Source organism: Corella eumyota, chromosome 4 (assembly GCF_963082875.1).
Source record: "Corella eumyota chromosome 4, kaCorEumy4.1, whole genome shotgun sequence".
Taxonomy (NCBI): Eukaryota; Metazoa; Chordata; class Ascidiacea; order Phlebobranchia; family Corellidae; genus Corella; species Corella eumyota.
The window spans coordinates 17203509-17229649 of NC_137493.1; the positions used below are offsets into that span (position 1 = coordinate 17203509).

Consider the following 26141-nt stretch of genomic DNA (forward strand, 5'->3'; position numbering starts at 1 on the left):
AGGCCTACCAAATTAAATGTAAGTTGTTTAATTAAAATCCAACTGACTACCAAAAATGTTTTATTTTATATATTAATAGCAGATTTGGCGGATGAAATTACGAATAACTAAAGACTGAAAGATTGTCTATAAACAGATAAATGTTATTTACAGTGGAATTACAGCAAGACTGACATTATTAAAATAAAGATTACTGTAAGTTTATAGAATGGAAAACAAAAAGGGGATTTTAAATAAATCTCAAAAAGTTGAATTTAAAAATATTTTAATCGTTTTATCTTTGTTTTACAGAACTAAATAAGTCAGTAAGTTGTTTATGGATTACCATGAAATAGAAAATAACAATAATGTATATCCTGATAATGATATAATTCAACAAAATCTAAAACCTAGTTATTCTATATCGTCATGTGATTCAAACATTGGAATTAAATCGATGCCAATTCTGAAAACTTCTTATCCTAATAAAAGTGAAAAGTTGAGGCCAGCTGGAGATATTTTAATGGAACTCGAAGCTGTTGTTTTAAGTGACAAAAATGAAGACAATTTCAATGAAATTACGTGAGTTCAACCAACAGCGTGGTGTATTGGTAAGAACACTTGCTACACCACATGAGGTCGTGGGTTCAATCCTTACTGCTCTCATGCTGTAGCGCCTTTGAGTAAGGCAGTTTAAACGGTATGAATTTCTGCTGATCCAGCACTTAATCAGCATCCTAATTATTGGAAAATTACAATTTATAATATCCCAAACAGTCGAAGGCAACTCGAGACTGGGTCGAAGTAACTGATGTTACTCTATGTTTAAGTCGCGCATTCCACTTTCCCACATCGAGGATAAAGATATATCCCAAAAAAAAAAAATACTGTTAAAAACTGGGTTTGGGTAACAAATGTTATTTTATAATTAAGTTATGAAGTTCTATTCACAAAAAAAATATAAAACAACAAAAAGCCATAGAAATATTTTTGTGACTTATAAATATTTCCACAATTAGTTAGCAAAAAAATATTTTTAAAATTTTAGAATTGAACCTGATGCTGTCCCAATCCGAGATGGTCGAACTTTAGTTGACGATAAACAACGTCATGGTGATGATGTCATCGATGCTGTGCCAACGAGGGACGACAGAAAGTTAGTCGAGGATAAAGTAGAAAGTAATTGTTGTAAGTTTTTTTTAATAGTTTATGCTGCAAGACTTGAACTATTTCATATAAAATTGAACATTTTAATTTTTTTTATATCTCTGTAACTGTAAAAGAAAGATTTTATTTAAATATTAAAAGATTTTAATCAATCTATGAAAGATTTCATTTAAATTATGTTCTATTATTTATATATACAAACAATATTGTGGTGTGTTGTAATATTGTTAAATTACAGCTGTTTTATTAATTCAATAATCAAATATATTTATTTAATTTTTAATTTAAAATAATTTAAGCCAATGAAATGACAAGCTCTAAAGAAACAATAAGAAAACAATCAATTCATGATAATGCTTCAACTATGACATCAGAATCCTACCAGGTAATATTGATTTAAAAATTACTAATTTTGATTTTTTATTAAGTTTTATTATGTTTTAAATTATTGTTGTAGTTGTATTGATTCGAAATATTATTTTTGTCTTATTTTAGTCGTTATTTTAAAATTGTTTAAACTTAGAGTTAAATATTATAACTACTTAAATCAATATAGCCTTTGTTTGTTAATTTAAATTCCATAAATAATTAATTCTAAAATGTTCAATAATTTTCTACCATAATCTTTATAGAAAATAAGATTATATAAATCTGTGCTGTGTTTATTTAAATAAAATTAAATTATTTTTTAGGGTAATGATGCTACAGTCACTTGTGCAACGCTAATTTGTATTTTGTTTCAATTTGAATATTTGTTTTCGAGATATTCAGCTGTAGACCTTATTTTAACTATTGGTAAGTTGTGTAAACTTTATTAAATTTTGTTTAAAATTTATAAATATATTTTAATAAAGTTTGTATATATTTGGCATACTTCATACTTCAAATTTATTAAAAAAATTATTTTTGGAGCTGTGATATTACTAATTTAAACTTTGTTTAAAAATTTAATTAAATTTTGGAGAAACTGTTTTTGAAATTAAAAAAAATGCTTATTTTAGTTTTTGCTGCATTACATTACTCTATGTGAATCATATTCATAAATAATAAATATTAAAACGTCTAAAGTCCATTAAAAATATTTCTTGTCCTAATTTGCAATTTCATGGATTTAATAAAAATCTTTTGTATTTGTTTATTAAATTTTTAAAGTCTCGCACCAATTTTAAAAACAATTAAGTTGCAATATTGAAAATGTGTTGTGAAGGAAGTAGTAGAAATATAATAGAGGATATTGCAATATTCATATTTCAAAACTTTTTGGTAAACAATTCCTTTTACGCTTCTTTTGTTTAAGGTTTAAATTATAATATAACATTTCTCTGGGTTTTAAAATTTTGTATTTAAATTAAAATATTAAGTTTCAATTGTTTATCAATAGACAATCACTGATTTAAATTTAATTAATGAACAACGTAAAATAGTTGCTAGAATTGCACAAGACAAATATTTGTAATTGTTATCTATATGTAATTAAGCCTAATGTACATACATATACGTTTACTTGAAAGCCTTTAAAATAAAAAAACTGTTGTTTTTGGTGCGCAGGTAAATTTTTACAGATATATTATGGTTGTGAGTTATAACCATATTACAACAATTAAAATGCGGACTGTAGGGTGGGCATTTACCTATTAATTTAAATACAACTTAAATTTGCATAAAAAAAAATCAATGTGATATTATAGACAATAAATATTTTTTTATTATTTCTTGCGCTAACTATTTTTTGTTTATTTTTACAGGTTCAATTGGACTTTATATTTTTGACTCTGTCACGGATGTATTAAACGGGCTTGCATATTACTTCAATTATGACGAACAAAACCAAGACAATTTACTTTATTTTTACCTCACAATGGTCTTTATTATCATTCCATCTCTAATCATGCAGGTAGATTTTATCATGTGTTGTTTAATTTTGGTCTCCTGTGTAGATGTTGTTTGATTTTGGTCCACCATGTAGATGCTGAATTATTTAGTAGTGGTTAATACTTGCATGCTAGATAAGCTTTAAAGTTATGTTCGGGGCACTGTTAATGCACTTTGTTTATTATTTGTTTGTTCTCTAAATTAAGACATAAAAATAATCAAAATAATTTGGGTTTTTTGCAAATAATTTAAGCTTATTGGTAAACATCATGTTAGAGATATTAATATAGTAGTTATCATGTTATGTTGTTTTTGTGTTTTTTATTTATTGATTTATAAATCTATTATATCTTCAATATTTATGTTATGTTTCTATTATTTTTTAAAGATTATTTTTTCATTTATTTCAAAATTTTTATTTTTTAGGTATTCTCAATATGGTGGGAGTTGGAAGATTCCAATCGGATTAAAAAGAAGAAGGAGGAGTTGGGTCGGAAAGTGGGAAGTCGATGTCTCTACATCATCATTGTTTCATTACCCCATATTCTACAAGTAGCTCCTATATTCAGGTTGGAATATATTAAATTTTTGGGGGATAGGTTTTTGATATTTTTATTGGGTAAAGGTGTGCAGTTTGGAACAGGTCTGAGCTATCCTTGAACACTTGCCTCAAAGGTGAATGGTGTGGCTCGAACCCGAAACCTTCAGGCTTTTAATCCGAAGCCATTACCAGTTTACCACACTACTGTTTTTGTATTGCTTTAAAGTTAGAGTTAAGTTTTTCAAACTAAATGTTCGATTTAAAGGTCTGGAAAAAAAATTGCTGTATGTAGTGCTGGTAAATTATTGCAAGCTAATATTAGTTGAGAGTTGTGACTATATTACAACCATTAAAATACCGACAGTGTGCCGAATAACGACTAGTATTAAATCCTTTTTTTTAACCTATTACTAATAAAGGCCTAAGTAGCTAATGTAAAACAAATTCCAATTATTTTGTTGTTTTACAGATATATCAGATCCGCCTATTTCGGAATAAAATCCAGAATTAAAGAACTGCAGGGGAACGAAAATAGGAGAAATTTTTATCATAAAAGGGTAAGTCATTATTTTTATGTTATTTTTAATATCACAGGCAATAAAATATCTTTTATTGGGTTTTATTGTCATTAAATTTATGTTACAACTTCTCATTAATTTCAATCTATTGTTTGAAGTAATAGAGGCGTCAATTTGAATAACAAGGTGAAAATAAATTAGTTTACAAGAAAAGAATTTGAATATATTCCAATGTCATGACAACATTGACTTTATAAATAATAAATATTTAATTTACTTAAGTAAGAATTGAAAGTTTAAAAGCACACAGTTGAAACTAGATAAATAAATAATAGGAATTCAAATATTCCGTTGAACTACTGAAATTTTAATGAGTGCGAATGTAAAAACAAAATGAATAAATTGAAAATATATTTTCTGGTTTTGTCATTTTAAATACTAGTTTATAGCCCCACCCTATGGTCTAGTTTCTAATTGTTGTAACATGGTCAGCATAGACAACTAATATTCTTTTTTTATATCGCCATAAGAAGATAAGTTTTAATATTTTTATTGGGTAAGGGTGTGATATTTACACATGGTTAAGCTACCCGTAAACACCAGGCTTAAGGGTGAATAGTGTGGCATTGGTGCGGACTCGAACCTCGAACCTTTTGGCTCGTAGTTTGTTATCATGACCGTTATACCACACTTTTAGACTCTAATCTACCCACGCATCACAAACAGCAGTTTTGTCCATTTTGTAGGCCTTTAAATTGAACACACATGCGTTTTTTAACTTTATATATAAATATTTATTTGAAGTAAACTGTGAACAATTTAAACCTAAAGTACAACCAATTCACCCCAATTAAAAACTGTTTGTTTAGTGGAAATATGAATTATGTGACGTCAACTTCCTAAGGTTATTTGAATCCTTTCTAGAGTCAGGAACTCAGTTGGTTTTACAGATCTACATCATGCTGAGAACCCAACAAACTCCTTTTATTACTGGTAGGGTGAATTGTTTGTTCTGGTCAAAATTAATATTAAATATCAAGTTATCGGATGTTTTAGTACTGGTGCACGAATATACCTGTTCAAAATGCAGGAATTTTATTAAACTTTTGATTAATCCACAACTTTTTATGTTCTTATCATTTTTCCCTTTTTCCTTAGTCCTCTCATGTTCTGTGTCTCTGTTTGGAATAGCAGCAGTGTTTGTCGCATATCAGCGAGCATTGAGAGACTCTCATCCTGAAGAAAAAAATCAGATCTCAATTATTGGAAGCATTGTGTTGTTCCTATACCGAACATGTACTATACTGTCGCGGGTATAAATAATAATTTTTAATTATGCTAATACGTAGCTTCGAAGCCCTGTAATTAATATATTTTAATCCTGTATTATTTAAATAGAATTGGGGCAGTTATTTACTATATAAAGAAGCTACATTTTGTATCTAAAAAAGTTAACTCTTTACTTCTAATTCTGTAACAAAAGACATATAAAAAAAAAATTAAATTTGGTATTTTATTTTGTTTAGGTCTTAGCTCTTGCCCTGTTATTGAACGTCCATATATGGGCCTGGATTGGTTTGTTTCTCTTCCATTGGTTGTGTATGTCTATCTGGGTTTCATCACAAAATACAATGTTCTGTAAATCAAGAGCTGGAGAGTTTGTTTATGATGTTGTTATAGGGTAAGTTTAATGTTTTAGCTAAACTAACTTCATCTGCAAAGTGATAATTACATTTAATATGATGCAAACTTAGTTTTAGTAATTTTTGCCCTTACACTGACTTTTAAACTTCTATTAAATTTTTAAAAACTTAAAAGGTTTTAAATTAAATTGTTCTTGACTTTAACTACTTTATTTCATTCTAATTTTATTAATTAAATTAAAGTTAAAACTACTTTCTTAAAAACTGCTTTTATTAAAATATTTAAAGTATATATTTTGTTAGTATAAAATATAAATAAAATTGACGTTAAAATATTTTTCAATTTATTTTAAATTTTTTATAGATTTTGTTACAACTTTGCATACATCAACGTACATCAAGGTCCCCACAATAAATATAAAATGTTGGTTTATTACATCATAATGGCAGTTGAGAACATAGCCATGGCTTTGTCGTGGTTCTATCTTAGAAAGGGAGGCGGAAGTTTAATCGACGCCTTGTTCGGGAAAACAAATTTTGAGAATTTTGACGTCACATCCGCTACTATGCTTACCTCCAATGAGAGCTTCCCGGATGATATTGCTTTAGTATTGGTTCTTATGGTACCTGTGTTACTTCTAGTTGGGGTGGGTTTAATGTTGTTTTATTATGGATGTTTACACCCTAAACCTGTTAATAAAAGCGAACAGCTTCCTGATGCCAAGATAAATTTAGGAGGTCTTGTAAACGTTGTAACTATGAGGCCACATTGTGGTGACAACTACCGCTCTCAGCGTAAATCTCCATTATTTCGATCTTGGCACAGTGGTTATGACGAATTTTACTCGGACGTTAATTTTGAAACGAAGCCCAAAGTCCGGAAACGAAGGCCAAGGTCTGAGATTTTACTTCAGGGTGAGGTTACTACAAAGCCATTAATTAACAAGGAACAACCAGATGTGAACAAAGAAATTGTGGTCAAAATTGAACCTGTGAGCAAGGACTCTAAAAAGAGGTTTAGAACAGCCTCAGAAGAGGCTAAGTACTGCCTTAACTCAACAGCTTGTTCTTGTTATTCTTTGAGGCATTCATCCCATGTTTACAACACAACTTTTGCACCAAAAAGTGATTTAAACACTGACTCCGCAGAATTAACTTTTGAAAAATTAAGAAAAGATTTTGTTGGTGATACGGAAGCTGAAGTTAAAATGAGAGAAGTTGAAATCAAACTGGAGCAAAAACAGCGAGAAAAAATGGAGTTAGAGAAAAGAAAAAAGCAACTTTTGTTGAGCACTGAAAAAAGGTCGCCGGTTAAATCTAGTTTAACTTCCCCAATAAAACCAAGTGGGTTCGGGCCTCAGGACTTGTTCAATAGAAGAGATAGAGCAAAATATTTTTACACTGAAAGCTTACCTGTGCCTGAACATGATGATTTATTTCCTAACTTAGAAATGTCAACTTTACATCAAAAAAGATTGTCTGGTTGTAATTCTGGGATAACAAATGTGACCTTTAGTGGCACGTTTCCACGCCGATCCAAGTCACAAATACGACAGAACACTTATCCTTTAAACAAAAGAGTTCAACAATTAAAACCGATCTGTGAAAATAAAGCTTCAACGTACAGTGCTTCGCTGACAAATATTTCCAATAAAGTTGAAGTTAAACGTAAAGTCCCAAGAGCAACAAGTTTCTCTGTTTCCCACAACGAAGAACTTGTCTCGATTGAAAGCTCTTTGTGAAGATGATGAACTGATTTAAGATATTAAAACATTTTTCAGTCAACTTTTTCAAAGCATATTTGCATTTTTTATATCTTTATCCTTAATGTGGGAAAGTCAAATGTGCAACTTAAACATAGAGTATCATCAGTTACTTCGACCCAGTCTTGAGTTGCCATTTATATTGATTCGCTTTTTTCTTTTTTGTATCTAAGTTGCCATGTTTCTTATACTGTAATTTAAAGGTGCCGTACTAGAAGGTCTTTAAGTTTAAAGGGGTAAAAAAGAATCGCATATTTCTCTTTCTTTAAAATTGGTATTTTAATAACATTTTTTTTATTTTTTAAAGGATTTTTTTTTAAATTGTTTAATATTTACTGTGATTTTTTAGCAACTATTTTATTAACATAACTGTTGATTTATAACCAATATTTGTATTTTTTAAGTTTTTACTCATAATTCCAACGTCTTTTTATTGCCATAATACCTAGCTTCACCATAATACTTTGTATTAAGTCAGATATTTGCTGTGTAGTTTTAAATCCTGAAAAACATCTTTCTTACATGACTAAAAACTGTTTGTGTTTTATGCAATTTCACATGACCTGTATTCCTCATCATATATTAATCATTACCATCATTAATTTATCACAATTTAAACAACTTCAACCTTGTAGAACTATCTATATTTGTGTTTTATGAACTATTTTTAAAGAACTACCATTTAAAAAAGTGATTTGTTTATAGTTTTTTTATATTGTACCAAATGATTTAAATTCCTGATTGTCAAATCTTTCGAAATTGGTTTAGAATGTATTTTATAAAGTTTAATAACTCTTAAACTGTATTTTGTTTTATAAATATAAAACTTGTATCATCTAATGTAAATTTGATTGCTTTTTCGATTTAGTTATAATAGATGTGGGAAGGTCAACTTTACAGTCCAACATAGAGTAACATTTGTTACCCGTTCCATTCTCTTTTAGGTTACTGATCTGCCGATTGCCAGAATTATATACACCCTTACCCAATGGTACTACGGCATAAAAGCTGTGTTTTTTATTTATCATAAGAGTTCCTAATACAAGAAACCACTTGGAATTTATTTATTTAATATCAATAATTTTCATACACAAATTTCGGTTTAAAATATTTTAAGGATTCCCAAAAAAGTTTAAATATTTGATGGATTAAATTTTAGCTGGAAATATATTTTCCTCTCTCCATCCGTCCCATCTTTCCTTCCACTCGTTTGGACAAATTGATTCGTAACACAACTTGAACCAATTGCATGGGTAAGTTGACTTTCCCTTTTCGGTCATAACTTTCTCGCAACGATGGAAGTCAAGATAATCACGAAAACAATGTCGAGCTTGGTTATTCTGCGGAAACCTCGGATCAAACGGAGTGGTTCGGAAATATTTGATCTTCTCCTCAATGGATGCCATCCTGCAGGTTTTGTCAAATTTAAAATAAAAAATATCTCTGGAAAAAAAACAAGGAATTGTAATAAAAACTCAAATAAAAGCACTTGAATTTACTATGTAAGGTTCTGTGTTTAATTCTCACTGCTTTCACACTGAGGCAACTTTAAATTGGGGTTGTTACGCACTGTAGTTCTGTAAAGACACCAGTCACCTGCTAAGCCAAAATGTTTATTGGCCAATTATGATCAATAATATTCAAAACTGCCAAAGTTAACTTAAGTTTGAGTCAGGGTAACAAACAAAACAAATGTTACTTTATATTATTATTTAGGTCTTAAAGTCAACTCTGTCACATCGAGGATAAAAAAGCAAATATTTGCACCCATCTTATTTTTTGTATAATTTTGAACAAAAATAAAATAAAACATAGTTTAAGTAAAGTAATAGCTTTGGTTGTTATACGAAAATGTTTTGGTTGTTATACGAAAATGGTTTTTGTTGTTATACAAAAATAATTGCAGCTACGTGCTGACGTGACTAAATGGTAAACGCAATTTAGCAGCATTTAGACAACGTTTGATCGGTATTAAATGCCTTTTAAACTCAAAAAAATAACATTCAAGTTGACCTGTACTTTTTGTGTTTTTGAAACAACATTTAAACTAGAAAAAATTAAAATTTTTAACTTTAACCTTCAAACCTAAAATTTAAAGAAACAAAAATTGTCATCAAAATAATCAACAGAACTTGTAACTATGTTGCGACGCGTGAGTTAAAACGTCGGTTTCTAAGGAATTATATTAAAATATAGTTTATATTAATTTACTTTGTACAATGTTAAAAAAATAGTTTACACAACATTTAGGCTTACAATGCGTTAAAGTAACCTTTTTTTATAAAGTAAAACAAAAAATTTGTAATAATAAAAATTTTTTAAAGGCTACGTTATTTTTTGCTTTAAGCTAAGCAAAGGCTACGCTAAGTTAGGCTTAGGAAATCGGGTTTAACTAAGGACCACAAATAGGATTATTTTAGGCTTAACCTAGGCTCAAGATTTCGATGTTTAACTTACAGTTAGGGAAGTTTAAATGGGAGGCCTCCCACAGACAAATGGGAGGCCAAACACTTCTCCGTACGTGGATATTCATTGGTTTTATAAGCGCGTCTGATCAGCTTGTAGTGCCTTTAGGCCGATGGCTTTGATCGACTGTTCGCTTTTTTGAATATCGGATCACCTACGCTATGGCAGGAACTGTTTTTCCCATAAATTTTGCCCACAGTTTTTTAGTCCCGAGTTTTAGTCTGTCGTAATGTTTAGGTCTCTCGCTAGGTTTTTTGGTAGATGTGTTGCGCTTTAGTCGTAGTAGTTAAGTCACTTGCTAGGTTTTTTGGTAGATGTGTTGCGCTTTAGTCGTAGTAGTTAAGTCACTTGCTAGGTTTTTTGGTAGATGTGTTGCGCTTTAGTCGTAGTAGTTAAGCCACTTGCTAGGTTTTTTGGTAGATGTCTTGCGCTTTAGATGTAGTAGTTAAGTCGCTTGCTAGTTTTTTTGGTAGATGTATTGCGCTCCGGTCTCAGTAGTTGGTCGCTTGCTAGGTTTTTGGTAGATGTGTTGCGCTTCAGTCATAGTAGATAGGTCGCTTGCTAGGTTTTTTAGTAGGTGTGTTGCGCTTCAGTCTTAATAGTTAGGTCGCTTACTAAGTTTTTGTTAGATGTCTTGCGTTAGTTGTGTGTTAAGTTTGTTTTATTCGTGATAGACTAAGTGGAGCTGTTTGGTTATAGAGTTATTTTCCTTGAAATTTAAAGTCGTTGGTTGTTAGATGTTTAGCCTTGTTGTTTATAATCTTGTTAGTTATAAGCAGTTAACTACGGTGTTTATGTTGTTAGTTGACATTTTGGAAGCTATGTTAAGGTTAGTTTTTAGGACAAACTTTGTTTTGGTAATCGCTCTTAGGGCTTTTCGTGCGTTCTGTGAAACTGGTTAACATTCCTTTCAACTTAGAAAATTGCTGCGTCGTTTAAAAGTTAAAGCGCGTTGTTTTTTAATTAGCTATACTTAGTAATTTAGTGTATGTTATCTGTTTGTTAATAAATAGTTTTTTAAGAGTTTTTATGAGTAGTAAATATGCAAAGTAAGTGTTTAAGATATAGAAATATATTTTACTTATAATATTCAAAGTTATATTTAACTTAATAATAAGAAATAGCTGTTGTAACAAAAAACTTTATGTTTGTTAAAAAAAATAATGTTAATAAAGAGTTAGCTCATGTATATATAACACATACATATGTTTATTTTAAATAATAAATATTTTATTTTTTTTGGAAAATTTGTAGATATTGACGCTTGTTTTCTAAGTTAGCTACACTTAGTAATTTAATTTGTATGTTAAAAGTTTTTTGATAAATAGTTTCTTATAGAGTTTTTATAACTAGTAAACATTGTAAGTTAGTTTTAAAATTATGGATAATTTGATAATAAAGAAAAGGCTGTTGTAAGTCTAAAAACATAAGTTTTATTTTAAACAAAAAACCTTTTCTTTTTATAAACTTGTTAATATTGACATTCCGTTCAAAACAAGCGTTTTTTAAGTTAGCTTTATTTTACTTAGTAAATATGCAAAGGAAGTGTTTAATATATATATTCAATAACTACCAAAATATGTGATTTAAACTTTAAAAAATTCATGCAGTATTTTAAAATTATAGATAACTTGGTAATAAAGAAATAGCCGTTGTAAAAATATAAACAAAACTTTTATTTTTTTAAAATATTACAATTTATTATTTGTTTTGTTTAAATACTAAAATATGTGATTAATAAATAAAAAAAATGATAAAGTTTGATAAAAAACCATGGATAACTTAATAATAAAAAAAAATAGCTGTTGTAAAAATACAAACATAACTTTTATTTTAAATATTAAAAAAATATTTTGTTTGGTTAAATAGCATATGTAATTTAAAAGCATTAAAAATTATAAAGTTTTTTAAAAATCATGGATAACTTATTAAAAATAAAATAAAAAGCTGTTGTAAATATATAAAAACATATAATAACTGTTAATTTAATGAGGCCTATTAAATTTATATTTTTGTTTAGTTTATATAGTAAAATACGTAATTTATTAAATACTAAAAACCATGAATAACTTAATAATAAAAAAAAATGTTGGTGTAAATATAAAAACCTAACTTTTAAATATTTTAAATACTACGTTTATATTTTGTTTAGTTTAAATACTAATATATGTGGTTTATAAATATTAAAAATCATAACGTTTGTTAAGATTATGGATAACTTAAAACTAACTTTTATTTTAGATAGGTGTATTTAATTTATATTTTTGTTTAGCTAATATAGCTGGCTAAATAACTCGTACTGATAAAATGTCTATGGTATTGCAATTAAACGGGTCATACCGAACGTGATGAAAAGCCTAAGCTGCCATATGCTCTAATTACAATACCACCTACTTTATATCGATGTAATCACTTTATCGGAAATACGTCATATTAAAATGTATGACCTGTCATTAAACGTAATGGCGCGCATCGTGTAAACAAAGCATTACAACTGAGTGTTTATAGCGAAAGGCAGATTTGAATTGAAAACTTTACGCGATAAAACTGAGCGGTTTGCTTGAAAAAATTGGTTTGGATGTGACTTAAAAGAAAACTTAAAGTACCGAAACTAGTCTTAAAAGAGTTTAAATACGATTTTGGGATATACCTAATTAAAAAAAAGTCAGTTCAAACCGCTTTAGGCAACAAAATTCAATGTTTACCGGTCAGATGATGTCGTCAAAAAGGCTTCGTAAAGAGGCTTCAGAACTAGTGAAAGAGCCACCAAGTAACTGCAGCGCAGGTCCTGAGGACGAGAACCTATACCATTGGATTGCTAAAATAACAGGACCTCATGATACTCCCTACGCAGATGGATTGTTTACGTTGTCAGTTGAATTCCCAACAGACTACCCGTTCAGACCACCTAAAGTTAAGTTTGTGACTACGATCTACCATCCTAATATAACATCAAGAGGCGATATATGCTTGGATATTTTAAAAAGTCAATGGTCTCCGGCACTTACTATAAGTAAAGTGTTGTTGTCGATATCTTCGTTATTATCAGACCCAAACCCAGACGATCCGTTGGTTCCTAAAATCGCAAGTCTTTATAAAACAGATCGAGAAACTTTTAATCGAAACGCAAAAGAATGGACAAAGAAATATGCTATGTGATACTTTTTACCTCTACGTTATTTTAGTTTTAAATATTTGCAATGTTAACTCATCGACAGTGTTATTGTTTGTTATTGTTTAGCATTAAATGCGTGTCACTAACGCCACTCACTCAGTGTTGTTATTAAAAATTAGGTAATTTTTTATTGATGAGATACTCGACAAATCGTGTTTGACGTTTTACGGTTAAAACAAATAAAATTAAACACCATCAGTTTTAATTGTTGACTGTAAAAATATTTTTAAACATTTTAATTTTCAAAAAATTTATCAAATCTTTACTACAACAAGTTGATGCAAAGTCTACGAGTTAGCTACTGACGTCACTAGCAAAGTTGTTGACATATAGAAAACCTTTGCTAAATAAACTAGTTATTGATTACCTATTTTATGGTTGCATTTAAAAAAGGTAACTCTTTATAAAAGTTTATATTTACAACTTGTAATGATGTTGTGGTTTTGTGAAGGTTTTTTAACACAAGGCTACAATGACTTTAAATGATTAAATATATGAAAGCTTTTGAAATATGTATTATATCACTTTATAAAATGTGTTGTACATTTAGCTAAATTTACGTATAGTAAAATATCGAGTCACGCGGTATATTGTACTGCGGAGCTTATCTCCTGAAGTAGTGGGCCGTTCTAGCTAATACGAAAAAAGCAATGAAATCATCATCCGACAGTTGTTAAAACAATTTAAGCTAAAGGGAAACGATAAAGCAAATGTGTTGCAACGTATTCCGTCTTTATAACGGAGTTGTTTCAATTAGGGTAAGCGGTGCGGAGATTTGTTAAAATAAAATTACAACAATTTGCCAAACGATGGGGATCCTTTGGATCTTGGTTATTGCAAGTTTAACTTTAAGTAAGTTGCAGAAGCAGTGCAGAAATGTACTTTTGATGTTCTGAACTTTTTTTAGGAGCAAAATGGCATATGCTTTTGAAATGCCAAAAAAGATTTTGCACAGTTCATTTAAGACTTTTTTTCTTTGAATATTTTATATTAATTGTATTTTAAATTATCTAACAATACCGAGCAGTGTTTTTTTATGTTAAGGCGACTTTGCACCAAGTGTTTCATCTACTTATGTCTTGAATGGAAATGAATAACATGTTTGTTCAAGTTTTAGTCGTTTGTGTGGACCAACTTCACCGATGAAGATCAAAAGATTTACGTCCACTGCACAGTTACTTTTTGCGACACTTCAAGCGGCGAAAATTGCACAACTAATGTAAAATTAAGTTTAAGTTAGTTTAAAAAGTAGTTGGATTTTTGAATTGTAAAAAAATAAACATGTAAACAAAGAATAATAATTTAATCAAATAGGTTTGTTCTAAAAGACGACGTCGATCCTTAGATCAAAGATATAGTCACGTGATCTCAGTTGGACCAATGAGCATCAATGTCGACTTATGCGAAAATGTAAGTTTAAAGCTTTGAAACTTTGGTTGAACTAACTAAATTTTAAAAATAAATTAATGCAATAAATGACGTATTACTCTTACAGGACAACGAAGGCTGTGAAGAACTATGTACAATGGTTAACAGTTAAAGAATGGGTTCTTGTTTTGGGGATAAGGTCATCGGAGAAGACCAAAGCTCGTGTGTTTGTAAGAGTTTAAATAATTTTGTCAGAACATTTGAATCAACAACCCAGCCTTCCTAATAACCACAATTATTCGGTCGTAAATAAATAAGTTGTTTGTTGTTAAGATATTGAGCAAATTGTGTCGAGCCTAAGTCAGAGTCAGATGTTGGAAGAAACAACTTTGTTTGGATGGTTGATCTTTGTTATTTTGATTGTTGGCATTCTTGTTTTCTACATCAGAAACAAAAACCATGTAAAAGAGTAAACTTCTACAATATGTATAAAAAACGAATATATACTAATCACTTTATCTTATATTTATTATTTATCCAGTTTTTTGTGCTGGTTGAAAAACATATATTAACTAAAATCTTAACAATTTGTACTTTATACTTTAAATAAGTAAGTTGGTAGGAAAGCAACTTTTAAAGAAGTAAGTTGGTAGGAAAGCAACTTTTCTGGAGCTATTACAACTTTGTATCCTTCAAATGAGGAAAGGGAAAAGTTAGAGGCGTAGGCGACAACAGTGGTTGTTTCAGCACATTCGTCCACAGGGAGACCTAAAAATAAAAAGTTTAATATTTTTAGTTACAGAATGAAAGTCGCAATGTATTATCCTAATTAGGTTAGTACAGTTTTATATTTATTTAATTAGTTATACAGTTGATAATATGTTACAAAACATATCAATATTACATTCTTATGTAACTCTGTATTGTTCATTGTTTACAATAATCCCAGATGCCGGAGCAGCTAATGAATCACACCCGCTTTTAAGCATCCTACTCATCCTGTTGGTATAAACCAATCAGAACAGCACAGAATTTTAATACTTCCTTCTAACACTGTATTTAATTTAAGGCTAATCGTCGCTAAATATTTAAATACCAACATAATACCGTTAATATTTCATACTTTTTATGTTAACAGTTATTTGTATATGTTTTACATTGAGTTGACAATTTTAAAAGATTACAAAAAAGGGGCCTTAATTTGGTGAGTGCGTCGTTGAACATGTAAATCTATGAAAGACATACAAAATATTTCATTTGTCAATTAAACCGGCGTTGCTTTAAAACATGTTTAATTAATATTTAAATTCACATATCAACGCGATTTTATCTTTAATGCATACACATGCTAACATATATGTCCCCTTCCGCTACCAACAACTAAACCGATATAATCCACAAAACTTACCTATTTGACAAATAACGCCAATATGTACGGAACAATTTGCAACCTCCCATAGTAATTGGCCATTGGCCGACGTAGAAACGCAAGAAAAAGTCATATTATTTGGTTCGCCATTATCCCACATGGCCTCGACATCAGTTAAAGTTCGCCCGTCATTCCATTGAAAATCAGAGTTATTGTTCCCAGAAGTAACTCGTTGAAGTCCAATAAAGTAATTATCAAATGACCCAACTTCTACAATAAAAATATAAATTCAAATTTGTTAATTTTTAAGTAAAAGTCGCCTCAAAAAATAGAACTTAAAATTTGCCGCTTTAATGTACATTATGTAACAGTTTTTTTTTTGAAAGCGAAATAATGAAAAAAAGTTTGTTCACTTACTTCCTAAAATGTCTCTATGAAAATTTCGTATTTCAAGACTATCAACAATAGCTGGTGTTCCACCAATCGCAATAAGTTGTTTGTTGTTAAGATATTGAGCAATAAGTTGTTTGTTGTTAAGATATTGAGCAAATTGTGTCGAGCCTAAGTCAGAGTCAGATGTTGGAAGAAACAACTTTGTTTGGATGGTTGATCTTTGTTATTTTGATTGTTGGCATTCTTGTTTTCTACATCAGAAACAAAAACCATGTAAAAGAGTAAACTTCTACAATATGTATAAAAAACGAATATATACTAATCACTTTATCTTATATTTATTATTTATCCAGTTTTTTGTGCTGGTTGAAAAACATATATTAACTAAAATCTTAACAATTTGTACTTTATACTTTAAATAATTCTGGCTTTTATAAATTTTTAATCAAAAACTTTTTATGATTTTCCATAAATTAAAAGAATTTCAAATTGCAAAATTTAATGTGTTAAGGTCTGTTTATAAATTTTTAACACTTTGCTTAAAAAAACACCTGCTTCCAAATTTTGTTAAAAAATTTTTTTTTCAAGTTCTTAAAAAACATTTCTATTTTTAAAAAAGAAGACTAGAAATATTTGAAATAAATCAATTAAATTTAACGAAGTGGTTAGATTAGATATTAGAATACTCTGTAAAAGTTGTTAAACGTTTGGCAAAATTTATACAGTAATCTTAATAGTCTCATAATTTATAATATAGTAAACCATCTTTCGTGAAATAATGCGCTATTCTAGCCAACATAAAATTGTAAGAGCGACACAATAGCAATGACATCATATCCAGATGTTGTTAAAAAGAATCAGTCTAAAAGGAAACTATATAAGTTTATATGGGGACCTTGCAACGTATTCTGTAATTATTACGGAGTTGTTACAATTAAGATAAGTGCGGTTGAGATTTGTTATAAGTAAAAGATACCAATATTTGTTAAACGATGAAAATTTTTTGGGTCCTGATTTTTGCAAGTTTAACTTTATGTAAGTTGCTACTAACAAGTTGATAACGCCTTAATTTTTTTTAAGTAATAAACGGCAAATACGACAGAGTGGGGTAGTTATCGAAAAACTTGCTACACTACATAAAGTATTGGGTTTGATCCCCACTGTTCTTATATTGTAGCGCCCGTAGAGGGATTTAAACGGTATAAACTTCTGCCGAGTAAACATTTAATCTGCAAATTAATTATCAGGCAATTATAATCGATAATACCAAATTATGAAAGGCTACTTAACTGGGTCAGGGTAGCTGATTGATGTTATTCTATGTTTCGGCTTTAAAGTCGACTTTCCCACATCGAAGATAAATTTACATAAAAAAATCTAAATTACCCCAATATTTATTACATTTTAATACTAATTTCATATAATTATTCCACCAAAATTGTATATTAAATTATCTGAAAATACCAAACAGCATTTTTTATGTTAAGGCGAATTCGCGCATGGTTACATGTCTAACCATGTCTTGAACGGAATCGATTATGCCTTTCTGACTGAACCCGACACGTACGATAACCAGGTCATAGCATGTGCAGCGATTGGTGGAACACCAGCTATTGTTGATAGTCTTGAAATACGAAATTTTCATAGAGACATTTTAGGAAGTAAGTGAACAAACTTTTTTTCATTATTTCGCTTTCAAAAAAAAAACTGTTACATAATGTACATTAAAGCGGCAAATTTTAAGTTCTATTTTTTGAGGTGACTTTTACTTAAAAATTAACAAATTTGAATTTATATTTTTATTGTAGAAGTTGGGTCATTTGATAATTACTTTATTGGACTTCAACGAGTTACTTCTGGGAACAATAACTCTGATTTTCAATGGAATGACGGGCGAACTTTAACTGATGGCGAGGCCATGTGGGACAATGGCGAACCAAATAATATGACTTTTTCTTGCGTTTCTACGTCGGCCAATGGCCAATTACTATGGGAGGTTGCAAATTGTTCCGTACATATTGGCGTTATTTGTCAAATAGGTAAGTTTTGTGGATTATATCGGGTTAGTTGTTGGTAGCGGAAGGGGACATATATGTTAGCATGTGTATGCATTAAAGATAAAATCGCGTTGATATGTGAATTTAAATATTAATTAAACATGTTTTAAAGCAACGCCGGTTTAATTGACCAATGAAATATTTTGTATATCTTCCATAGATTTACATTTTCAACGACGCACTCACCAAATTAAGACACCTTTTTTGTAATCTTTTAAAATTGTCAACTCAATGTAGAACATATACAAGTAACTGTTAACATAAAAAGTATGAAATATTAACGGTATTATGTTGGTATTTAAATATTTAGCGACGATTAGCCTTAAATTAAATACAGTGTTAGAAGGAAGTATTAAAATTCTGTGCTGTTCTGATTGGTTTATACCAACAGGATGAGTAGGATGCTTAAAAGCGGGTGTGATTCATTAGCTGCTCCGGCATCTGGAATTATTGTAAACAATGAACAATACAGAGTTACATAAGAATGTAATATTGATATGTTTTGTAACATATTATCAACTGTATAACTAATTAAATAAATATAAAACTGTACTAACCTAATTAGAATAATACATTGCGACTTTCATTCTGTAACTAAAAATATTAAACTTTTTATTTTTAGGTCTCCCTGTGGACGAATGTGCTGAAACAACCACTGTTGTCGCCTACGCCTCTAACTTTTCCCTTTCCTCATTTGAAGGATACAAAGTTGTAATAGCTCCAGAAAAGTTGCTTTCCTACCAACTTACTTCTGAATATGACTTTTGTTCCCCAACAATGACTGAACCAACCTGGGCATCATTTACTTTTAACTTAACTGACTGTTTTCCCTTGGTGCAGGTACATGTTTATATTTAAACTTTTTAGTAAGACTTTTAAAAAAAAATGTTTATCTTACAGGACGACGGAGATTACTTGAGTTACACTTACACAGTTTGGGCAATAGAATTCGAAAATGCTTCATCTGTAGTTCTCCGCTATGGAGATAATTGCTTGAACAAAACTTGTGTTTACCCCAACGAACAAAACAAAACATCTGACTACGTTGTTCCTACTATTAGGTAATGTTAAACTTTAGTTGTTTGTATTTTAACCTAGCTTCTCAATTTCACGAATCATATTTTTGTTACATTGTTATCACACTTCATGATACGATGTTGAATTTAAGTTTTAGCTTTTCCAACTAATTGTTAAATTGGCGTTTGGTTTGTAGAAAATTCACTTTCGATGCAGAAATGGGACAAGGCGAATTTAACCTTGAGTTTGGACTTTATGCATACGCTAATTGCACTTTTGAAGAACCTTTCACTGGGTTGCCATCGAGTGTTAAAGTTCCAGATTACGTGTTTGCCAAAATAACAGATGACGTTGAAAGTTCTGACTTTATACTTCAGGTAATTAACATTGTAACTTACATAATGTAAACTATGTGTTAAATTAAACATTGTATTTGTTACAGGCGCAGTCCTGCTGGGCATCGCCGTATGCACAACCATTTACCAATGTCACATATCCAATCATAGTTAATAGGTAAGTATTTTAACATTCACCAACATAAAAATATTACCCTTTTTGACGTTTAATGACATTGTGTACAGATGCCCTGCAGATAACCCATTCGATCCCGCTAATGCCATTGAGATTATCAAGAACTTCAACCAAACCATTTTGTTCAAGTTCAAGTCGTTTGTGTGGACCAACTTCACCGATGAAGATCAAAAGATTTACGTCCACTGCACAGTTACTTTTTGCGACACTTCAAGCGGCGAAGATTGCACAACTAACGTAAGATCAAACCAGTTCAATTGTTAATAATTTAAAATGTAAACCGAAAATAAAAAGTTTATCGAACAGGTTTGTTTTAAAAAACGACGTCGATCCATAGACCAAAGAGATAGTCACGTGATCTCAGTTGGACCAATGAGCCTTAATGTCGATCTGTGCGAAAATGTAAGTTAAAGCTAGACCCATTTATTTGGATTAAAAATATTTTAAATCATGATATACAATAAAAAATAATTAACCTATGCTTTTTACAGGACAACGGAGGCTGTGAAGAACTATGTACAATGGTTAACAGCCAAAGAATGTGTTCTTGTTTTGGGAATAAAGTCATCGGGGAAGACCACAGCTCGTGTGTTGGTAAGAGTTTAAATATTTCTGTATGACATAAAGCATAAAAAAAATCAAGCTAATAACCCAAAAACTTTTAATTTCACAAATAACACAATTGTTTGGGTAATATATATAATATTGTAAATTATAAAGATATGGAGCAAATTGTGTCGAGTCTAAGTCAGAGTCAGATGTTGGAAGAAACAACTTTGTTTGGATGGTTGATCTTTGGTATTTTGATTGTTGGCATTCTTGTTTACTACATCAAGAACAAGCAACAAGCTTACAAAAAAGTTTCAATGTAAAAGGAGTATTTACTATAATATATTCCTTAAAATAAGGACTAATATAAACTTAAACTTATATCTTATATCATATATTTATATAGTCTGTGTGGTGGTTTAAAAAAACATATTTATACCTTAAAACTTAACAATTTACATTTAAAACACTAATAAACCAGGAGATCATAATTGTCCTGTTAAAAATTGATAAAGTTTTTTGTTTTTTATACCAAACTTGATATTAATTTAAGTAAAAAATCGATGGCTGTCGACATGTTTTTTACTTTTTACTTACATAAAACCAGTTGCTCTTAAATTTTGATTTGTGTTTAAAAAAGTTTTTGAAATCTAAAATAAAATTTGGTGTTGAAAATCCTCTTTGCAACTTATATGATAAACAACAACTTTTTTATCATATTCACGTTTTTATCTTTACTTTTTGAAAAGTATAAAACGAATTTGTGCAATATTTATTAATTACTAATTAGTTGATCACAGTTGTTAGAACCCTAATTGCAACCAGATATTTTTACATTCACGGTATCAAAAATATAAATTAATTGTTTTGTCGTGTTAAAATAAACGTTATATTGTTAATTGCGTCTACTATCAAAAAGAATCAAATTTGCAATTTATATTATTAAAATCCACAAAAAGAAATCTAAATCATTTAAAAAAATCTCACCTAATTGCTTATAAAATACAACTATTGATTATACTTTTACCTTGCTTCGTTGTATACTATACATACTATACTAAATTAACTAACAACATATGGTATATATATAAGGATAGGCCTATAACAGTTTAATATGTAGTAATGTAAGAAATAATAACCAAATTTGTTCACCTAATATAATTATTTTAAGTAATAACCTAACATAAAGTATTAGATAATGCAAAAAATGATTAATAAGATTTTAAATCAATAACAAAACGTGAATTGAAAAAAACATAGATTTAAAATCAACACCGAAAAAAGCTGTTTGGTTTAAATGGTATTTAAACTATAGCTACTGATTTATTTTGATTGGTATAGGGTAAACGGAGCTAATTTAATTTATGTTATCCTGCCCACAACAATACAATGTTAATAAATGTTAAACTAACTGATTTTAGGATTGCAAGTTTGATTTTTTTCTTTATAGTTACCATAATTAACAAACATACATTTATTTTATTACAACAAACACTTTATTATATTTTGGAAATGTAAATAGAAGAATACAACTTGGATTCTAATGAATGTGATCAACTAAGTGAGGCTGATAGATGTTGCACATTTTTTTTTAAAACTATTAGAAAGAAAGTGAAAAATAACGTTTGTTTAAAAAAACAAGTTTTTATCTTATAAGTTGCAAAAGTGCATTGTAATACGAATTCAGAAAAATCAAAACAGACATTTTGTGCAAACATAATAAGTTGTAAAAATTTTCTTAATTTATGAAAGAACACAAAACCTAATGAAAATTTTTGATAAAAAATAATTTTAAGATTTGTTGTAATAAAGAATAAAGTGTAAATTGTTAAGTTTTTAGATCAATGTATGTTTTTTAACCACCACAAAAACTGTATAAATAATTAATATAGGATATGGGTATAATTTTTAGTTTAAATTAGTTTTTTTTAATTAATATACTATAGTGGTTTCTTCCTTTATATTAAAATCTTTTTTTAATATCGTTCCTTGTTCTTGATGTAGAAAACAAGAATGCCAACAATCAGAAAAACGAAGACCAACCATCCAAACAAAGTTGCCTCTTGATAAATCTGCCTCTGACTTAGGCTCGACAAAATTTGCTCAATATCTTAACAACAAAAAATAAATTAAATTGTGATCAAACAATGATGGTTATTAAGCGTTTGAATTTTTTTAGTTTAGTGTCTTGATTTGCATTAAAGCACTACTTGTAAACAAAATATTTAAACTCTTACCAACACACGAGCGTTGGTCCTCCCCGATGATTTTATCCCCAAAACAAGAACACATTCTTTGACTGTTAACCATTGTACATAGTTCTTCACAGCCTCCGTTGTCCTGTAAAAGTAATGGGTAAATAATTTATTATTGTATATCTTGATTTAAAGTTTGTTCAACTTTAGGGAAAAAGCTTAAGTTTAAAACTTACATTTTCGCACAGGTTGACATTAATGCTCATTGGTCCAACTGAAATCACGTGACTATCTCTTTGGTCTAGGGATCGACGTCGTCTATTAGAACAAACCTGTTTGAAATAATTATTCAAATTACTATAAGTATTTTGGTTTGTGTTTACATGTTTATTTGTTACCAATTTACCAATACGAGTATTTTTTGAATAAATTTTTTTGATCTTACATTAGTTGTGCAATCTTCGCCGCTTGAAGTGTCGCAAAAATGAATTGTGCAGTGGACGTAAATCTTTTGATCTTCATCGGTGAAGTTGGTCCACACAAACGACTTGAACTTGAACAAAATGGTTTGATTGAAGTTCTTGATAACCTCAATGGCATTAGCTGGATCAAACATGTTATCTGCAGGGCATCTGTACGTAGATAATATATTTATATGTCATTAAAGGTAATACTTCTAACCTAGTATATGTTAAAATACTCACCTATCAACTATGATTGGATATGTGACATTGGTGTAAGGGTATTCGTATGGGGATGCCCAGCAGGATTGAGCCTGTAACATAAACAATGTAAAGAATTTGTTAATCAGTTTACGTTTTTAAGTTATAAAGTCAAATACCTGAAGTATAAAGTCAGGACTTTCGACGTCATCAGTTATCTTGGCAAACACGTAATCTGAAACTTTAACACTTGATGGCAACCCAGTGAAAGGTTCTTCAAAAGTGCAATTAGCATATGCATAAAGCCCAAACTCAAGGTTGAATTCGCCTTGTCCTATTTCAGCATCGAAAGTAAATTTTCTGCAAGCAATAATTAATATTAATGTTGCTTGTTAGCACTAAGTTACAACAAGGGCTCTATTTTGTAACAAAACTTTTTGTATTTTTTAGGTAACTCTATAACACCAAAACACCAACTCATATTTTACCGAATAGTAGGAACAACGTAATCAGATGTTTTGTTTTGTTCGTTGGAGTAAACACAAGTTTTGTTCAAGCAATTATCTTCATATCGGAGAACTACAGATGAACTATTTTCACATTTTATTGCCCAAATTGTGTAAGTGTAACTTAAGTAATCTCCGTCGTCCTGTAAGGTATGTATTGTTTTTTTTTGTAAAGTTTTAACAACATGTTTAAAAACAAACCCGTACCTGCACCAAAGGAAAACAGTCAGTAAAGTTGAAAGTGAATACAGCTAAGCTGTCTTCAAGCAATGTTGGGGAACAAAAGTCATAATCAGAGGTAAGTTGGTAGGAAAGCAACTTTTCTGGAGCTATAACAACTTTGTATCCTTCAAATGAGGAAAGGGAAAAGTTAGAAGCAGGAACGACAATAGTGGTTGTTTCAGCACATTCATCCGCTGGAGGGGGTGGCAAAGGACCTACAGTAAATAATTATTTTCCAAATATTTTAAAGTTTTAAAAAAGCGTTTACTTTATTTTTTTTTAAAAACGATGCTTACAATAAAATAAACTTTAAATTGGTAACAACATGGTTTGATTAGAAAAATTACATAATTAGTTTATGTAATATTTGTCTTATAATATGGTGTTATATTGTTTATTATTAATAATGGTATTAGATTCCGGCACAGCTGGTTGAATCATACCCGCTCTTAGGCACGGGAAATAATTAAATCCTAACGTTTCCTCCTAACAATGTAATGTGTTTACCAGTACTAACAGTAAAGAAAAACTGTAATTATATGCTGTTTTAAAACAAAGGTCTTTCGCTTATTAGGCATGCGAACTTGCTCAGTATAAATAAACCAGCTTAAAATTCCTTATATGAAAAAATAAGACTTTAAACTTACGTTTGTTACAAATAACTCCGTGCATTTCCGAACAATCTAAATCTCGCCATTCTAATGTGTTACCAGGTGCAGCCACGCACCTATCTAAAACATTGTCTGGTTGACCCACCTCCCACATAGCTTCGTCATCGGCCAGAATTCTACCGTCGTTCCATCTGTAATTTGAGTTGGCGTTCCCGTCGGAGATTTGACTAAGGCCAATATAATACGTGGACGAACCTGTTGTAGACAAAGCCATATTTAATCTATGTTAATTGTTTTATAAATAAAAAAAAAGTTGAATAATTACCTGTGGTCTGTCTCAAAAGAAAATCTCGGATTTCAGTTGAATCAATAATCGCAACAGTCATATCGAAAGCATTACATGTATCTTGCTGACTTAGGTAGCCACCAGTTGAATCCATAATAGCGTATTCAATCCCATTGAGCACTAGCTGTCCATGTGCAATTTCCTCTTAACATTTCAACACATAGTTTTTAAATTTTTTATTTATTATTTATTTCGGTCATTTTTAAATAATTTGATTTTTTTTAAATAATCAAGGTTTTCAGATATAAATTTTTTATTCAAGTTTTTTGTCAATTTGAATTCTCAACATTGCAGGAAATTATACGCTATGAGCTTTATTTAATTAAGTTTAACTTATAAACAGAAATTAAATAAACTAGTTTAGTTAAGGTAACATAATAAAATAAACTTACTTAAAGTAAAAAACGCAACAATCACAACCCACAAATTTAAAACCTTCATCGTTCGACAAATATTCGTATATATTATTTTAAAAAACCTCCGTAGCACTAATCTCTACTGGTGCTTTAACTATAGTAAAAATATTGTATATATCTATGTTTAAATAAACCCCTGTCATATCGTGGTCACAGTACTTTAATGTTTAACAATAGAACGCAATTTCCGATATGATGATATCTTAATCGTTTTTCCGAGCATAAAAAAACCCATTAGATTGGCATTTTAGTTAAAGCCTTAAAATCTTTGAAACTAAAGGCGTTAGTATATAATAATGGGATTTGCCCTTTTATTTTGTGAAGTATTTAAAATTTTGAAAATGTTTTTTTTATTAATTTAGTTCAATATTATTGTGCTTTATTATAGTTACAATGGATGCGTTTGTAAAATAAATACTAAATCGCAATAGTCTTGCGAATATTTTTCACGTTCTATTAGTTTATTAAAACAATGTACAAAGGTCTGGTAAACAAATAAAAATTGCGGACTTTTATTGAAAATTATTTATGTAACTTACGACTGTTTTCTTTTAGCTGTTAAATGTTACATTTTTTTGGCTAAATGCATTTGTTTTGTTTAACGTTAATAAATTACTTCTAAGGTTGATTTACTTTGAATAGTTAAAACAATTAACAATCATACACTTTTTTATTTTAAAATATTGCACAAAATGTTTCCAGATTTAAAAAAAGCAAAAAAAACAAATAATGCTTTCTTGAGAAAAAATTTTTAATTTTCATATTGCAAACTTGT

General features: G+C 29.6%; 5 protein-coding genes and 1 long non-coding RNA gene across 6 annotated transcripts; 3 read left to right on the forward strand and 3 right to left on the reverse strand.

Annotated features, from left to right (window-relative positions):
- The first annotated feature begins 297 nt into the window (after positions 1-297).
- LOC145749985 (uncharacterized) lies at positions 298-8218 on the forward strand. Its single transcript, XM_082565886.1, has 11 exons — positions 298-561; positions 1028-1167; positions 1446-1531; positions 1839-1941; positions 2892-3040; positions 3445-3587; positions 4029-4116; positions 4947-5070; positions 5236-5390; positions 5604-5758; positions 6085-8218. Exons 1-11 carry the CDS (start codon positions 317-319, stop codon positions 7460-7462), a joined length of 2766 nt encoding a protein of 921 aa, XP_082422012.1. The 5' UTR covers positions 298-316; the 3' UTR covers positions 7463-8218.
- Positions 8219-8523: 305 nt separating this feature from the next.
- On the reverse strand, positions 8524-8949 carry LOC145750438 (cytochrome c oxidase subunit 6B1-like). Its single transcript, XM_082566476.1, has one exon. The coding sequence runs from the start codon at positions 8887-8889 to the stop codon at positions 8632-8634; it is 258 nt and encodes an 85-aa protein (XP_082422602.1). The 5' UTR covers positions 8890-8949; the 3' UTR covers positions 8524-8631.
- A 3508-nt stretch (positions 8950-12457) lies between these two features.
- Positions 12458-13304, forward strand: LOC145751479 (ubiquitin-conjugating enzyme E2 D2B-like). The gene has a single exon (XM_082567643.1). The coding sequence runs from the start codon at positions 12647-12649 to the stop codon at positions 13106-13108; it is 462 nt and encodes a 153-aa protein (XP_082423769.1). The 5' UTR covers positions 12458-12646; the 3' UTR covers positions 13109-13304.
- Positions 13305-17761: 4457 nt separating this feature from the next.
- LOC145750979 (alpha-tectorin-like) lies at positions 17762-20731 on the forward strand. The gene is made up of 10 exons (XM_082567047.1): positions 17762-17915; positions 18063-18293; positions 18934-19151; positions 19212-19372; positions 19525-19705; positions 19771-19841; positions 19910-20096; positions 20166-20261; positions 20351-20453; positions 20580-20731. Exons 1-10 carry the CDS (start codon positions 17762-17764, stop codon positions 20729-20731), a joined length of 1554 nt encoding a protein of 517 aa, XP_082423173.1.
- Positions 20732-22369: 1638 nt separating this feature from the next.
- LOC145751070 (uncharacterized) lies at positions 22370-22907 on the reverse strand. The gene is made up of 3 exons (XR_014283706.1): positions 22840-22907; positions 22646-22748; positions 22370-22518 (listed from the first exon to the last, which is right to left on the reverse strand). It is a non-coding gene; the product is annotated as an uncharacterized LOC145751070 (long non-coding RNA).
- On the reverse strand, positions 22870-25391 carry LOC145750980 (zona pellucida sperm-binding protein 4-like; the record flags this gene model as incomplete). The annotated part of the gene is made up of 9 exons (XM_082567048.1): positions 25343-25391; positions 24930-25094; positions 24641-24859; positions 23979-24208; positions 23754-23914; positions 23445-23625; positions 23308-23378; positions 23049-23235; positions 22870-22935 (listed from the first exon to the last, which is right to left on the reverse strand). Coding segments are annotated over exons 1-9 (1329 nt in total), but the record flags the coding sequence as incomplete, so codon positions are not given.
- Positions 25392-26141: the final 750 nt, after the last annotated feature.

Excerpts from the sequence above, each read along its gene's own strand:
- LOC145749985 (XM_082565886.1), top strand. The coding sequence starts at position 317 with ATGGATTACCATGAAATAGAAAATAACAATAATGTATATCCTGATAAT. Across the intron at positions 1,532-1,838 it reads TGACATCAGAATCCTACCAG|GGTAATGATGCTACAGTCAC; the intron begins GTAATATTGATT and ends ATTATTTTTTAG. Across the intron at positions 3,588-4,028 it reads CAAGTAGCTCCTATATTCAG|ATATATCAGATCCGCCTATT; the intron begins GTTGGAATATAT and ends GTTGTTTTACAG.
- LOC145750438 (XM_082566476.1), bottom strand. The coding sequence starts at position 8,889 with ATGGCATCCATTGAGGAGAAGATCAAATATTTCCGAACCACTCCGTTT.
- LOC145750979 (XM_082567047.1), top strand. The coding sequence starts at position 17,762 with ATGTCTAACCATGTCTTGAACGGAATCGATTATGCCTTTCTGACTGAA. Across the intron at positions 19,706-19,770 it reads GTTCTGACTTTATACTTCAG|GCGCAGTCCTGCTGGGCATC; the intron begins GTAATTAACATT and ends TATTTGTTACAG. Across the intron at positions 19,842-19,909 it reads TATCCAATCATAGTTAATAG|ATGCCCTGCAGATAACCCAT; the intron begins GTAAGTATTTTA and ends CATTGTGTACAG.
- LOC145751479 (XM_082567643.1), top strand. The coding sequence starts at position 12,647 with ATGTTTACCGGTCAGATGATGTCGTCAAAAAGGCTTCGTAAAGAGGCT.